At 44.7% G+C, this 16,123-nt stretch overlaps 8 protein-coding genes across 8 annotated transcripts; 4 read left to right on the forward strand and 4 right to left on the reverse strand.

Annotated features, from left to right (window-relative positions):
* Positions 1-187: 187 nt before the first annotated feature.
* On the reverse strand, positions 188-2,789 carry V865_006214 (uncharacterized protein; the record flags this gene model as incomplete). The annotated part of the gene is made up of 13 exons (XM_066229973.1): positions 188-212; positions 278-467; positions 536-668; positions 740-968; positions 1,048-1,115; positions 1,199-1,275; positions 1,344-1,402; positions 1,489-1,614; positions 1,690-1,854; positions 1,930-2,065; positions 2,171-2,233; positions 2,295-2,352; positions 2,430-2,789. 13 exons carry the CDS (start codon positions 2,787-2,789, stop codon positions 188-190), a joined length of 1,689 nt encoding a protein of 562 aa, XP_066086070.1.
* An 886-nt stretch (positions 2,790-3,675) lies between these two features.
* On the reverse strand, positions 3,676-4,989 carry V865_006215 (uncharacterized protein; the record flags this gene model as incomplete). Its single annotated transcript, XM_066229974.1, has 5 exons — positions 3,676-3,801; positions 3,871-4,029; positions 4,088-4,133; positions 4,219-4,607; positions 4,669-4,989. The coding sequence occupies 5 exons, from the start codon at positions 4,987-4,989 to the stop codon at positions 3,676-3,678; spliced, it is 1,041 nt and encodes a 346-aa protein (XP_066086071.1).
* Positions 4,990-5,450: 461 nt separating this feature from the next.
* V865_006216 (thioredoxin) lies at positions 5,451-6,934 on the reverse strand (the record flags this gene model as incomplete). Its single annotated transcript, XM_066229975.1, has 8 exons — positions 5,451-5,536; positions 5,676-6,255; positions 6,311-6,409; positions 6,486-6,506; positions 6,583-6,639; positions 6,690-6,700; positions 6,765-6,815; positions 6,898-6,934. The coding sequence occupies 8 exons, from the start codon at positions 6,932-6,934 to the stop codon at positions 5,451-5,453; spliced, it is 942 nt and encodes a 313-aa protein (XP_066086072.1).
* Positions 6,935-7,348: 414 nt separating this feature from the next.
* Positions 7,349-8,047, forward strand: V865_006217 (uncharacterized protein; the record flags this gene model as incomplete). Its single annotated transcript, XM_066229976.1, has 1 exon — positions 7,349-8,047. The coding sequence occupies one exon, from the start codon at positions 7,349-7,351 to the stop codon at positions 8,045-8,047; it is 699 nt and encodes a 232-aa protein (XP_066086073.1).
* Positions 8,048-8,858: 811 nt separating this feature from the next.
* On the forward strand, positions 8,859-9,820 carry V865_006218 (uncharacterized protein; the record flags this gene model as incomplete). The annotated part of the gene is made up of 3 exons (XM_066229977.1): positions 8,859-8,910; positions 8,999-9,252; positions 9,320-9,820. 3 exons carry the CDS (start codon positions 8,859-8,861, stop codon positions 9,818-9,820), a joined length of 807 nt encoding a protein of 268 aa, XP_066086074.1.
* A 586-nt stretch (positions 9,821-10,406) lies between these two features.
* V865_006219 (uncharacterized protein) lies at positions 10,407-11,497 on the forward strand (the record flags this gene model as incomplete). Its single annotated transcript, XM_066229978.1, has 4 exons — positions 10,407-10,959; positions 11,136-11,236; positions 11,301-11,357; positions 11,423-11,497. 4 exons carry the CDS (start codon positions 10,407-10,409, stop codon positions 11,495-11,497), a joined length of 786 nt encoding a protein of 261 aa, XP_066086075.1.
* A 919-nt stretch (positions 11,498-12,416) lies between these two features.
* Positions 12,417-12,968, forward strand: V865_006220 (uncharacterized protein; the record flags this gene model as incomplete). Its single annotated transcript, XM_066229979.1, has 1 exon — positions 12,417-12,968. One exon carries the CDS (start codon positions 12,417-12,419, stop codon positions 12,966-12,968), a length of 552 nt encoding a protein of 183 aa, XP_066086076.1.
* Positions 12,969-13,200: 232 nt separating this feature from the next.
* Positions 13,201-15,634, reverse strand: V865_006221 (uncharacterized protein; the record flags this gene model as incomplete). The annotated part of the gene is made up of 12 exons (XM_066229980.1): positions 13,201-13,544; positions 13,628-13,724; positions 13,785-13,927; positions 13,986-14,059; positions 14,193-14,242; positions 14,308-14,505; positions 14,587-14,639; positions 14,710-14,898; positions 14,967-15,070; positions 15,141-15,153; positions 15,231-15,343; positions 15,438-15,634. The coding sequence occupies 12 exons, from the start codon at positions 15,632-15,634 to the stop codon at positions 13,201-13,203; spliced, it is 1,575 nt and encodes a 524-aa protein (XP_066086077.1).
* Positions 15,635-16,123: the final 489 nt, after the last annotated feature.

Here is a 16,123-nt window from a genome sequence, read left to right on the forward strand (position 1 = left end):
GCCCAGGGTGAACAACATCTTCTGCATCTTATGTCTACGGTCAATTATTGATATCAACCAAACAGCTCAACTATTTTCGCAGGACTATAATATAACCGCACTTTCCTATACTCCACATTCTGTCTATATTCCCTTCAAATCGTTGCCTAACCTCTAATATTCTACAATATCCTTCTCCATTTTTTTATTAATGTAAGAATCTGAAATCCAGTCTGTAGTATGATGGAAATGCTGGTCAGCTTCAATCCTCTCGGATTACCACACTCATTTAGCTTACCTCTTATTACCTTTATCCTTTGTCGTTCTTAGATAATCTTCCTTCTCTTGCACAGTCCATGAATCCCAGATCTTCGATTTCTGATTGTTCCTATGGATGTACCACAATTTCGCTAATAAGACCAAAACGATGGAAGCGGCTGATAGACCAGCAAGGACTCTATTACCTTTATGATAGTATGGTGAGTCGGCTAGGATACATAAATACAGTCAGTATTCTATATTGTATAATTACATGACGTTCAAAGATAACCCTCACAAGGTTGATACACGTTTGAAGCTACCAAAGAAGCTGCCTGGACGAACATGTTGTACACCGAACTTGCGACGGTTCGAGTACGTACGGAACCGGCATTCATACTATTCATCGAAACGAGGATAGGATGGCAGTACTATACACCACAGTAGTCAATAATCAATTATGGCACATTATTGTACTGTAGTTATCACAAAGTGGACTCACTGGGTAACCTTGGACCAGAGTCAATATAGCATATTTGACCCATCGACCAGTAGTATCAGGTAAAGTCACCAGAACAATCATGAACACCAAATGCCAAACAGGCTGAACAAGGATGAACAATAATCGACTATTGAGTTTCTTGGAGAGATAGGCACAGGTGAAATTACCAATGGCGAAAAGGATCCATGATGGGATAGTCAATAAATTGGTTTGGAGAGTAGTATATTTCCTACAAACAACGAAGTCAATTCTCTCAGTTCTCAAGTATAGATTTCTAGATAAATAGACCAAGTCGCAAGTAGACTTACAAATTCTTCAAGGTTAAGGTGAAATATGCTTGAACGGTTGAAGGAGTGATGAATGCCACTAAACCGATCTGATAGACGAATAGACCAATAGACCGTTTCAGCGATATAGTTTACACAACAAGATGATCTTTTCAGCTCGAGCTCCACTCACCAAGTACAAAGGCCACATGTCGTAGTCCGTGAGGGATCTCCACAAATCAACGAGTGATAGACCTTCTCGATTGTGCACTATGATCGATCCTACTGTATCAGCATACAATACAGTACTGAGGGGTAGACAAGACTCAAAGACGTACTCGACGATTTGGTAGGATCGTCCCTCAATACTTTATTGACAATGATAGTTTCTTCTCGTCTGAGGATATTCACATTATCGGATCAGCGAAAGAACATTGGAAGAAAAGAAAATTGCAAAAAGACGTATCGAGCTCGAAGACTCACTCAGTAAACCATCCTTTGGGTCTCCACCATTTAGCAGTCTGAGTCGGACTAGCAGGCAAATAAAAGAAAGCCCAGACTCCAATCAAGAAAGTTACTATCCCTTCCAATAGGAACAACCATCGCCAGCTATTCCATCCAATAATGAGTCAGATTTCACACTACATACTCGGGGATTGTAAATTGTGGAGAGTAAGTACTTACCCTTCCATCGATCCGTGACCTCTGAGCTTTAGTAAACCAGCAGCCAACAGAGCTCCAATAACGTTGGTGGCGGTATATGAGATCCAGAAGAATGATAGTCTCAAAGTCAATTCTGCTGCCGTGTAATAATACGATAGATAAAGGATGGTGTCGGCGATGAAACCTCTATTAGAGTTGAAAGAATTGGCAATTAGCAAGTGCGTGAACACGAGACTGGCACAATGGAGGGGTGACACACACCCTTCAAGTAATCCGAGTAAAGCTCTCGTAGCGTAAAAAGAACTTTTACCGTTAATCCCCACTTGAGCGATAGCCACTACGGACCATAACATCATTTGGATTGGGATCCATATATCGCTTCCTACTTTCTTAGAAACTATCAAGGGCATAAATCATTCAGCATAATCCTAAATCTATATATTCATATATATTCATATATATATATATATATACATATATCAGATGAGGTTGTTGTACTCACTCATTTGAGAAGGTAATTCGGCTGATAAGAAACAAAGGTAGAAGATGGTCATTCCGTAATTATCTAAAAAATACCATTCACCTATCAGCGTACTGTCTCTTGATTCAGTATACATATCACTTACAATGTTTTGTAGTTAGACCAACATCAGCTAACATATTATCCGATAATGCATTCGAGATCTACTCAACAAGCTCTCGTAGTTCAGTATCTAATTGTGTATTGTGTGGATCTTTACGCTGGGGAGGAAAGAACTTACATTTCCTCTATCAAGTTGTAAAGCCGCAAAGCAAATACAAGCTACAAAAGCGACTTTGAGATCCAATCTTCTCCTCAACTTATTTTCTTCCTCTGGTGTCCAGGTAGCTCGAGGATCCCATCGATGTTTGGATTCGTAACTATCAGGAGGTTCGTACCATTTCGCATCTAACTCATCATCCGATGAACTGACGCTGTTCTGTCCAGAACCATATTGGTATGTATACAGTTGATCTTGGTGTTTATCGTCGTATGATTCAGGTGATGATGGTGGACTGTCCTTGGATGCAGGGGCAGGGGCAGGGGCGATCACTTCTGTAAGGCCCGGGTTGGCTACGACTGGAGGAGCTGGAATAGCCATCTTGGGACAGACTTTGATTGTCAACGGTATACACAGAAAATGAGTGATGCAGTCTGAGCCAATAGTGCAGGAAGAAGACGGCCTTCGTTTCCATTCATTCATTCTGGCTTATATCACCGGCCAATCTATGAATCTGTATATAAAAGAGACGATCACGCTATATTGCAGCAACCGTCTTTCTGGGACCTGACTCTTACCGACAAATTCGCAATCGCATCGTCAATCACTCAACGGTGCAACTGTAACTGCAAGCGAGAGGAGTTGGGGCCATACGTCCGATGAATAGATATCCGTAAGTACTGTATAGTCCTATCAGCATGGTAATCTGTACACCACATGAGATTTTATGGAGAAAGGTTGCGTTAGATGATACCATCGATTTTTCGTGATTTAGCGTGAAAATGATAAACGGAAGAAAAAGGGTTCATTAAGATAAGAAGGTATCTCTCCGAAGGTTTTTTCTTTCATGGACTGCGCCAGTCACTGGTAGTCTAGCCGCTTCTCAGGCACATGGTGTGATCAGTCACTACCTATCGCACAATCATGATGGCGATCATGAATTATTCCAGATTTCGATGCTTTTTACATAGCGGTATTCCGAATTGTCAGCGATGCTAGTATGTTGTTATCAATTGCGCAATAGATGATAAGAAGAATGTTCCCAGTGGGATATTCGTCTTGTACTTCAATGACGTAGGGAAATTTAGTGGTTTACGTGATTGCCCTTGACCGTTCTCCTTCCCATCATCATTTTCAACGTGAATTAATTCGCCAATATGTGTCAAACCTGGAATTGGAAGACGAAGAAATACATCTTAATTGAATTTTATTAGACGCTACAGGCTACATGGTGTTGGCGTGGCTACAGGCACTGGAATCATCAAATCTACTTGCTCCAGCTTTCCAAGGCATCTTCACCGAGGATTCGCTTGACCATCCTCTCACTCAATTCCCAAAGGGATGTAGCAAGGTTGAGATCACTACCTTGAGCAGTCTCTTTACCGAGCGTTGCCTACCATACCATCAAATACACGGTCAACAACCCGAATCTACGATGTTTTTTGGGAGCGTGAACACTCACCGGGTCACTGAGGTAGACACCATTCCAGTCTTTCTCAACTACTTCTTTGCTCAACGCGGCGTACAGAGCACTGTAACTTCCTTGTTCGGGATCTCTACCACCAGCCAAGGTAAGGTATTTGGTGATTTTACCGGTGATACCAGGGTATGCTGCCTCCCACTATTATTCTAATCAGCCACAATCTTGCCCAAGACATCACCTTAGGTAGACTACTTACCTGCTCTTGCATATCGGTGTTGACAGCCCCGGGGTGAACAGCGAGACTGGAGAACCGAGTGATCGTTAGCATACCGCATGATCTCCTCAAATCGAACATCGGCCTCATGATAGATAAGACCATTCACTCACATGTAGATATCATCACCATTCTTCTTAATCACCTTATCCCGGATAGCTTTCGTATAAAGGATCATAGCCAACTTGGTCCTTCCGTACAACTCGATGGGTCCCAGCTCCTTACCAGCTTCAGTGATCTCTTCTTCAGAACCGAAATGACATCCTCTCCCTCTTGATACCGAATCTTCCGATCCAGGTGCGAACCTGTGCATCTCCGATGATTCAAAGACGATCCTGACCGATCCCTTCTCTACTCCAGGAAGCTTGGTGGTCTTTCGTAAGAGTGGGTAAAGAAGGTTGATAACGTAGTAATGGCCTAAGGCGTTCACACCGAAATGTCGATCGATTCCATCGGCATCGAGACCAAATTGGTTAGAGTTGATACCAGAAGAGCAGATCAACTAGACCAGTATATATTCAATCAGTATACTGCAGTCTATCCTCATATGAGGGACTACTCACATAATCAAGTCTATCAAGTCTCTTTGCCAACCCTCCAAAAACTTCTTTAACCTGTTTCAATTCACCCAAGTCGCATCCTACCCATTCTACCGATCCCTTCGATCCCTTCTCTTTCACTTGAGCTTCAATATCCTTGATGGCTTTTTCACCTTGTTCTTCCTTTCTGTTGACCATGATCACATGACCACCGTACAGTGCAAAGAATCGAGCAACTTCAAATCCGATACCTAACGCACCTCCAGTGATCACACTGACTGTACCTGTGAGATCTTTCGATTCGGGGCCGGCGGGACCGATGATGGGGTGAAGAATCGATTGCATCTTGTGGAATGTGGTGTCTATGTGAACTGAATACGCAAACAAACGATGAATATGTATAAGAGAGGAAAAAATATAATTTTACGATCTCTCGACTGTATATATATATGTGTGTATAGTTCATATGCATATATTCGATTGAGACTGCTGACTTTTGTGGTTGGGCAGTGACGTTGTATGAGGTATGGTATGGTATGGTCCATTCCAACTCTACGTCATTCCTCAAACTAGCTTGGTCAACCTCCACCACCCGATATGCTTGTCAGATCGGGATTCCAGCAATCATCGCTGTACCTCATAAGCATAATCGCAAAATCGTACTATGGGTACATACGCATGCATACATCTCAGCTACGAGAACTTAGCCTCTGCACGTACCAATGATTCAAGTTCAAGGCATCCAACGATAAAAGTCCTTACGATCCAGCCCCAGGAAGAAGCAGGTAGGTACGGCTGCATTGAGCCTAAGCTCTGCCCATTAGTCTATCCATCATGGATCCACCGCCTGCAGCTTGCCCAGCAGGAGCTTTCTCGGTACTCGCATCTCCGGCTATATGGGGAGAGCGCAATGATGTGTCAGCAAGGAACCGGTTGAGCTAGATATACAATAGAATACGGAATGGAGCATGAAGGGAGAGACAAAACTCTTGGGTAGGCCATGAAGAAAAAATACGAAAAAGATCACTCACTCGTTCCGAAGATTTCAATCGAATCGATCCTAGTAGTCTCCTCGTCCTCCTGATTATCCTTGATCAGGATATGTAAACTTCTAACGTTTTGGAATCTAACGAATCTCAAATCCACTTTTTCACCTTTGACCTGTTCGGGTGTCAATTCGATCTCCTGAGCTGGGTTTAGACTTTCCGCATCTGAGAAATCGATATTGGGAGTATTGATGAATAGCTTTATTGATTTAGGAGCTTGAGAAGGGCTGATGGCTGAGAAGATAGAGATGGATTTGAGTTTTACTTGATCTTGGAATGGGATGGAGATAAGTAGCTCCGCGTCTGCATCTGATTCAAGGTACGATGTCCCTTTCGGTCCAGGGTTGGGTCCGACGATTGACGAAAGTGGGTGATCAGATGATTCGTTGAGACATGATAATCCATTTGAAACGATGTGTTTGAGAAGGGATCCGGTACTTTCACTAGGAGCAGATGATTTCACAGTGTTTGAGGACGAAGAGGCTTGTGTGCTTGTAGCGGCGGCCGGTGTACCTGCATGCTTAGATACGAGAGCGTTTAGCTGAGGAGGAGAAGCTCCACGAAGCTGTCAATCAGAGGTCAGCTGCTTAAAACTATATCTGTGACAATTTCGAACATACCTCATCTACCTCTCGTCCTCCTTTCAAGAACTTGAAGGTAGGCATGGCCCTGACCTGGAATCTCTGAGCGAGTTGAGCTTGTCGATCCACATCTATTTTCTATGTTGTGACTGCACGTCAGCAAGGAGTTGATCGGTAAAGGAAGGTCCAAGCGCAGAAGGGATATTATACATACAACGAATTTTACGTGTTTATACTGTACACAATTATGCATCAGCTTCTTTCTGGTCACAACAAAAAGCCTTCTTCAGCACATAAGTCATGAAACTCACAGAGTTCGAGAGCTGTTCTAGCACCGGGGCAATAGCATGACATGGACCGCACCAAACCTATATTGCATCATTAGACCTTTCTTCTCCACATCTGAAACGCTACTCACGGCATGGAAATCTACGTTTCAATACGTCAGGATATGTCTTCTCTTTATGACCTCATCTTGAAGAGACTCTCTTACCTATGACAAGAAGCTGGTTGGGCGGCAAACTCCTGACGATACCGTCGAACTCTGCAATCATCTGCTAGGTCAGCAAATACCTACAGAGTAAAGGAGCAGCGCAATATGAGAAGGCTTCCGCTAACCGACTTACGAGAGGTTGACTCGATCTCCGTGATGTTCGGGGCCATGTTGGAATGCAATGGAGTGTATGAATGGAAGTGACAAACGAATTCGTCAGAAGTGATCTTGAAGTTCGAATTTGAGTGTGTCAACAAGCAACAACAAACGTGAGTGGGTACGGAGGTGGAGGTCAAGGTGAAGGATGAGACATTCAACGTGAACAAATACTGTGGCACTTCTCACCTCTTTTGTGGCTCTACTACACCTCCTTTGAATCGCCTTTCGTTGGCCTTTCGACTTACGTACGATAGGAGAGTAAGGAATATCGGCCCCCAAACAAGAGATTGCTACGTATACAAATAGGATTTTAGGTGAGGTACAGAATGACTTATCCTCTCATCCATTTCCTATTGTCATTGCCCAAAAAACTCATCTCGAGACTCTCTTACTGTAACTTTTGACAGAAGTTGCTAATCAACAAGATGCCGTACGCCCACGAAGGAGATGGAAGCGACGACCCCTCTGGATATCAGCATAGCTCTTTTGCTCCTCACTCAAATAGCGGCCAAGATACGCAATACCCTCCGCCTTCAGCCCCGTCATATCCTCTTCAAGGGTATGATCCGACTCTCAGCGGATACGGCAATCCCACTCCTGCACCTGGGACTTACGGCTCGTACAACTACTGTAACTCAGGTATTTATGGTGGTCAGCAGGGATCTTATGCACCCTCTCAGACTGCTCAAAGTTATGGCCCTTCTCAACCAGGTGCACCTTATGGTAACCCTCCTCAACAAGCTTACGGCCAACCACCAACCTGGGGTCAACCAACCCATGGAGGTAGCTATCCGGTGCCCTCAGGTCCCAACAGCGGGACCGCTTTCGAATACTATCAAAGTAATCCCCAGTCGTATTGGTATAATGGCAGCCCTACCGGTATCCTCGCTCAGGCGGTCAAAGATAGGACCAGACCTGCTGGCTATAGCGGGGCTTGGCCACCTAAGGACTCTGCTTCGGGACTTATCGCAATGGGCGCTTTGCTTAACAACCGGAAACAGTCTTCCGCCCAAAGTGGAGCCTCTGGTCAATTCAATCCTCAAAGTCCTCCTGGTTATGGCAATGGAGGCTCTTATGGACCAGCTTCGGGCTATGGAGGGCCTCCAACAGGTCAAGGGTGGTAAGCAGCAATGAGCCATTCATGGATACAGTTATATAGAGGTCGCTGATAAGATCTGAGCTCCGAGAATATTTGCGAAAGTATGCATATCATTATTGCTCGGCCAGCATGCAGAGGTTAATGAGAGTGCAGCACTCTCGTATCCAGACTGAGCTGTTGGACGGCCTGCATCTCATGGTCTAGTCTTCCATAAAACTACTAGATGATTGCAATCAGGCAACCATGGAAACCGTTCACACCCGAGCTAGCCCTGCGGCTCCATAAACTTTCCTTAAGAAGCAGATTGGTCTGCTGATGAGGCAAAATGCATGAGCTGAGCTACGAAGAATTGTCATAACACCACGAAACTCGAGGCTGATACGTTTGTCGACCAGAAAAGTGACTGTCATGGGACAGACCTTTAACAAGCAGCAACAGCATTGCTCTGACAACAGCTTCTTGCTATGTAGGAGCTTGCTTCAGATGTCTGTCTTCTCTTAGTTCCCCCCCTGTCTTTCAAGTAGGTCTGGAATGGCAAGAACTCGGACGGTCACCTGTTGTCGTTCTCCTCACAAGAACATAAGATGCAATAGCCTTTCAGAGCTGCCCACAGCCAATGATATCATCGATATCATCAGTCCTCCTTTGTCAGTAAGAAGGATTCTTCCTTGACAACCTATGACTTCTTTACACAGCCTCGGATAGCAACATCACATATTCACAGTATCTGTGCAGCACATTGTATGCTTGCCATTCGTCATTCACATTCTTTCCAAAACTTGCTCTTCTGTGCGACACGACAGCCACACAGCCTATCTTGCAGATACTTCATTGATATGAGCGATCCTTACTCATTTCATTACCATCAGTATCAGAGCAGCGGGGCAGGTAAGTGTTCATTTATATATAGTACACATCCGCTCTTGAGTTACCCAAGTGGCGATACGCATTGACTGAAATTCTTATAATATAATAGTCCCTCCATTCAACTACAATCTGACCCTGTCGCAACCTAGCGCTGTGACCAATCAATCTAAATGCGATCACGGTCCATTGCCATGCAAGGCGAACAAATCAAAGAATAACCTTTTTGGGTATTCAGCAAGACCGGACGATGAATATAATGGCTGGCCGTCTGCGCCTCCAGTATCGTATGAAAAAGCTCGTTCGAACCCTGACGTACCGGATTTCGAGGGGGGGCCACGTTGGACAGGACGAAATAGGTATTCAGTAAGTTTGCTATTTCGCTGAACGAAGAATTGAGCATAATGCTTACGAACGGCAATTTCTCACTCAGCATTTGAAAGAGGAAGAAGTAGAGCACGGTGCAGAGGAAAGCAGCAAGCCTTCCCAAGCTCCAACACCGGTGGTTCAGGACAACTTGTTCGCACAAGTCGGTCAGGTAGCCCCAGGTTGGGATCCTCATCAGGTTACCAACCCGACTGTAAGCACTTCATGGGACCAATCCACTAACTCGGCGTATGATCATAATTCGAGCGCTCAATCGCAGGCGTGGATGGGCACTAGTCAACCATCACACGAGCAAGCTTATAATTGGGGTGGATACTCTAATCCAAATCAACCACCTCAAGCCGCTCCATCCCAGCACTCATGTGCCCCGGTGGCAGGATACGGTGGTGCAGCCCCAACAAACTACGGATCGATGCAGCCTCATGACTACCAAATTGTAGAAAACAGCCAAGGTAGCACTAATTATCAGCAAGATACCAATAATACTCAAGGTGGACTTGTCGGAAAGTTCACTGGGCTATTCAATGAATCAGTCTTCAAAAGATGATACTCTTTACTCAATCACGAGGGGGACATGGTCCCAGTCTCAATCCACGAATTTTCGAAAAGACTCGATTCCACCTTATCGAAGTCTCCAACCATTTTTGTCTGGGGAATTAGCAATATCTACTCATTGTCATATCCAAACGTTCAATGCATGCTATTCGACCCATCATCCGGTTATATTTCCATATGCTTTCAAAGCTGCAAGAATATTTCATGTTATGCTGTACCTTAGCCTCTTTAAACACCTTGTACAGGCCGATGAGCCCTTGGTGACAAGATGTGGTGGGTGTTCCTCAGACTAAGCAGTCCCATCCATTCATGCGCTCCAACCCACAGGTCTCCTCCTATGTCGAATGATGTGATTCCCCAAAGGAGCTTGGAAATAGCAACTCCGTAGCTTGAAAGTCAGCCGTACGAGTATAACATACATATATTATCTCGTTCACTTGGATTCCCCCGTCAGCATTGTGACTCACCGTTTTACTTTGCCATCCGCGAGAAGGTAATTCCTGATTAAATAACAATGCCCTCGGACATACCGCACACCTGCCATGAAGTCTGACGAGACTCACTCCGACCACATATCAATGACTGGCTGTGATCAACCACCCGCAAGCCGTCGAGCCAGCCCATCCTCACAAGAATTTCCTGACACTCAGTCCATGCACAAAGGATCGCCACCATGGGGTCGTCCCACTAGGAGTGGTTTCGATGGGAGTCAGTGTCCTGCGCTGGAAGGTTCCAGGGCTCCTCAACCCTCCACGAACTTTTCTGAGCTGCCCAGGACAGGCTTTCCACGAGCAGGCGAGAATTCGTACGAAGCTATAGCCTTCTTACCGCCACCACCTCAGGGATTTCGTTGTGCTTGTCAGTCTTGTACTCAGGGGACCACCACAATGAACGATCGTTCAATCCCCTCGCAGATCCAGTCCAGCTACCCCCCTCCGAACACGTTCTACTTTCCTACAAGTCAGATGACTAAACCGCCCATTGATAGACCATGGTCCCAAGATGCCTATAACCCATTGTATGGATTGATGAATCACTCAAAGCCAGCTGGAATGTCGGGTCCTGATATGAACCACCCCTATCCGATGCCCCCTCTGAGCCTTAGTCAAACAGATTATTGGGGCGACCAAGGTATGTCATCGTATTGGAAACGGAGTACCCACTCAACAAGGCTCACAAGGCATGCCCTCTTATACGTACCCTCAAGTGACCTGTAGTGGAGGTAAGAATCTGCCCATATTGGATAGTGCCAGGAATGAAGCCCTAAAGCTGATGATCCATCTTTCTTTCCCTTGTCGGATTTACAGACGCATCTTCTGATGGTGAAATGAAAGAAGAGTCAAATGATGAACGGCTAAAGGACATCAATGGTAGTAGATGGCCTGATATAGTCAAACCGATGCCTCAGGTAGGTCATGATAGAAATCGGTCTAGGACATCACCAGTGCTGATATAGTTCAATCGCTATGTAGAGGCCAGCCATTATGGATGAACTAGGAGAAGTAAAGGGTCTGCCTATGAAATTGATGGTGAGTGACTGCCGTCAACGAGTGCGCTGCAGTAATGACGGTTATAAGACGTACAATGCTTTCAGGAATTGACTGAAAGTGACTACGATTGGAGAAAGGAACCTCACACTCGACCACCTCCACCATCCGAAGAAGCTTAAAGATGCATTATGCCTGCCACATATCATTACTCTTATACCTGAGCTGAATTGTCTTGAGGATCCCACTTTCCATTGTTTTCAATTGAAGATATTTTACCATATCGTTTGACCAATATCCTGCAAAGTATGGATTTATCAACTGAGGTGTTATGCATTCTTTACTGGCAATTGGACACTGCTCGCTGACAGCCACCAAACGGACTTTTCCAATGGTGACCTGGACTGACCAGAAATCAGCAGCATGTAAGTCCCGATACCTCACCAGAGTGGCGTTTTACTGTGCTGGGCTCGCAACCCGTAAATGATACGAGCAGTCAGACCGGATCTGAAACACGTCGTAACTTCTCTCTTTTGACAGATTTAGGCAGTCGTACGATTACGTTAGGGTTAGTAGTGTGAATCCCTCCTTTCGGATCGCCTTCACTGGTCAGGCCCTTTCTTGTACGAATACGTTGCATCAGACAACAGAAGTAACACCAGCTGTCCCAACCTTTGTGGTCTGGGACTGACCATATCGGAGACTCGACTCGAGCGTTCGCCTCCTGGCTTTCTACAACATACATAAGAGAACGGGGTAGATGTAGTGGCAATTTATCTGACAACACAGGGTGTAAACTCAAGCACATCATTGAGAATCCCTAACTCTGCTAGAATAGGTACTATCATACCGCAATACAGCACAAATACTCGCTGTGAATTACTTCTTACACGATCAACAGATATTTCACAGAGAACATTTGGCCCCTTCAATATGAGCAACATCGACGATTCCCAATATTACCCTTCTTCTACCCCCTCTTCACCTGTCATTGGAACGTATGAGTAACCATCCCCAACAGGAGGCTCCCCGACCTATCTTTCAGACGACGGTCATGATTCTTCTGGGAGTAAATCACATCGATCAGATTCCGAACTCGACATGAGCTTCTTGACAAGAAGGTATAGTTCCGGTTTGAATTCACCTACTCCCTTTGTTCATCCTGAAAGTATAAACTGGAAGGACTTAGAAGCTCAAGAGATTTACAAGAGAAGCTTGGCACAAGCGCAATGCGAACTTTCAAAGTACCTGGCACCGGGAGGTACGCCCCTGCCAGGCTCACCAGGAACCTTCGATATGAGTCATTTGAGACTCGAAGATCGAGATTCCTATCCTGGCGACGGGAGCTTTTTGGAGAAATGGGATATCTTCCTTGCTTCCGTTCGAGATCGAGGTACTCCGGTGGCGATCCTATCTTACGATTCAAACACCCCGCCTCATCAAATCACCAATTTTGATCGCCCCGTGTCCCCGCTGAAACTCAACTCCACCGCCGGCGTCACTGAATCTTCCACCCAAACCAATTCGAAAAATTCGGATTTGAATACCGCACCTCCTCAAGCTGGATTACGAGATCAAGAAAAAGGAAGTACTAACGCGATCCCACCCGTTACCATATCGGACATGATTAGTCGATGGCAAATCGAGAAGTAACTCTAGTATCTCGAAAGGGAAACCCTGTTGAGGATATATCTAAGTATTCCCATGATCTACAGTATCCTCATGCTCAGCTGTTGATGCCAGTCCCACCATGAACTATGAAATGCATGCAAACGATATATCAATCTATATATCTAAATAATCTAAATAGTCTAAATAGTCTAGACAATTTAAAGAACCATTGCACGCCGCAAAATACCCCTGTTAGACCTGTGATAGATTAAATTTATAAGATAAACCTATGAGCAGGATGATCATCACCTAGTTCAACAAGTTGCTCTTTCGTCAAACCCTCCAAACCATATTTCCTCTTTCCTTCTTCAGAAGACCATTCATGGCTCTGTCCAGGTCCAGGGGCAGGTCCATAAAGTTTCTCTCTCCTCCTATTTTCTCGGCGCAAGCCGAAGTACATTACACAAGCTGATATGAAGCATATGCACGAGAACCCAAATGTTACTCCTTGACCTACGAGGAATCTGGGCGAATCTTTTCCTCGGTATACTTGAGAGGAGATGATACCCCCTGAGTTACCTAGGGAGAAGATCAAACCCATCGAAGTGGCTTTTTTGTCTGTGGCGGAAAAACAAAAAATGTCAATTCACAGACCAGCCACGCACCTGAATTCTTTCATCAAAGGAGGATATTGGACTTACAGTGATTACCGAAAGTATTTCCTGACCAGACGATGACAGTAGCTATACATGGAGCAATCGCGGCAGTAGTGATGAAGACCGCGGTGTATAATCCGCCCTTTGATTAGATCCGACAAGATTAGCCTTTTGCCTTGACACAGGGAACAGTCTAACTCACAGGATACCTTATAGGAATAGTCAAGAATAACAGATAACCAATAGCAGCGATTGCTGACCAGAACATCAAGAAGAATCCTCGTTTACCTGTGCGATCGGAGAGATAGGCGGTAGTCATGGTGGTGATGAATGCAAGGACGTAGGCTGATAAATTCATAAAACTATTAGCCTCACCATTTGTAAAAGGTGACAGGATACTCACGAGGTGTACTGAGCAGAAGGGACTGAGGAGTAGTGAATCGACCGAGAGCGGCGATGATGGTAGGAGAGAACAGCCTAAAGAAGGGTTAGTATATGAAGGAGAGTTAACTTTGTGAACATGGTTTGACGTACGATTGACTGATGAAGCAGATGATGTCAGCCCAACTCCTAGTACTATGAAATGTGCGAGAACAGTATGTAGGCTTACCTGTAGATGGGTTCCGCGCAACCAATATACATCAACATGAAAGTAGGAGTCTGCATATCAGATTCTACATCAGTACGGGTTTTACAGTGGGTCTCTTGAAAGCGGCTAAACTCACCTTCCAGTCTTTCAGAGCTCTTTTAACAACCTTCCAGCTGAAAGTGCCTTCTTGCATTATACCAGTATCCTCCTTCAGTCTCAAAATTACCATTTCTTTCTCGAGGGGAGTCAAGAATTTAGCTTGATCTGGCCAGTCGTGAACCATCCAGATAGATGCGATACCAATAACGAATGAGAGTAGACCTTCGATGATGAACTGCATAATGAGTTGGTACAGTCAGCTCATGAATCAATGAATTGCTATTTTATTGATGAAGAGAATTGAGATGTCACTCACGATCCAGGACCATCCTGCTTTACCTCCAACACCATCCATCCGACTCAGTGCGTCTATACATTGCGAAGCCATCAGTTTTCGAACACAAGATTTATCGATATGTGTGATCGATATGTAACTCACATCCGAAAATACCACCAAAAGCTCCTGCCAACACAGCGCCGGCAAAGAAAAGTGAGATTCGCTTGGAAGCTTCTTTACGCTTGTACCATCCAGTCAAGAAGAATGAGATACCGGGGAATAGACCACTCTCAGCCAGACCAAGACAGAATCGAAGAGCAAGGAGTTGATGGTAATTCGTGACCAGACCCACTAAAAATGAAAGAAAGATACACAGTCAGCCAAGTCTTTTGGTAGATTGACAGAAGGTTATGGCTCACTGGTAGTTTGGAAGATTGACCAAACGATCATGATTAATGGAATCCATCTTGATGGTCTGAACTTCTTGAGAACGAGATTTGAAGGTACTTCAGCTGCGACGTAACTGTCAAATCTCCCTTTCATTAGCTTCGTGATATCGCATGATTGGCAATCCTTAGTTGGGCCCGACTTACCTGACGAAGAAGACTGAATTGACACAAGATAGGTGAGCTTAGTCAGCCAAATTTACTTTACTTTAATACCAAGATGATAATCCAACTAACTCATAGAAGCGTTGTTATACTGTAACGAAGTCAATTTGAGATCCGTAGTTAATCCAGCAAGTTTTGCGGTACCTATGTTGATTCTATCCAAGAAAGACATCGTGAAGAGTAATCTGCCGTATCATACGTTATATCAGCTTGCGCACTGACTGACGATTGATCCGAAAGACCCAAAGGACCATCCTTTCGATCACATAGGGGACTCACGTCATCCAAGGGACCAGATTCCTATCAATCTTCCATATCAAATTCTTTTCTGCCAATTCATATTCCTCAGATGACATCGCTGCGATTTCCTGAGCGAGGGATTGCTTGTGGTCGGGTATAGTCGAAGGTGATCTACTGTCATCTTCACCTGATAGAGCTTGAGCTCCAACGAGCTTCTCTTCGGTTGTAGTTGTCATTCTTGACTCTGTCGCTCGTTCGCGGTTGCTTCCTTGACGAGAGCTTTTGGATATTTCGTCGATGTTATTGGATTTTGAAGAGAGAGTAAAAAGATAGGAAAGATTCTGTCCGACTGAACGCCTGCAATGTATGGGCACAGCCAGAAAAAAATATTGGACCGATGTTATTGTTGGAAAACAGGAGGAAATCGGACCGGCCGAAGCGAAACAAAGTGGACATATACAGGTGGAGGGGAGATGAACTGACTCGAAATCATACCAACCAACCACACATCTCCCAAAGTGAAATTTTGAAAGCAAAATCCAAAATAACCTTTAAACCTTTGGAATACCGCCGGAAGTTGGTGGTCGTGCCTGCATGTCGGCCGACCAACCCGATAAACTCCTACAGTGGAAACGCGCGTTTGTTTTTCCTTTCATTCTTCATGGATCAACATGGAAAGTAATGTTGATGCATATTGACGCGTATGATATAGACAACAAGATAAT

The sequence above is a fragment of the Kwoniella europaea genome, chromosome 1 (genome assembly GCF_036810445.1).
Source record: "Kwoniella europaea PYCC6329 chromosome 1, complete sequence".
Lineage (NCBI taxonomy): Eukaryota > Fungi > Basidiomycota > Tremellomycetes > Tremellales > Cryptococcaceae > Kwoniella > Kwoniella europaea.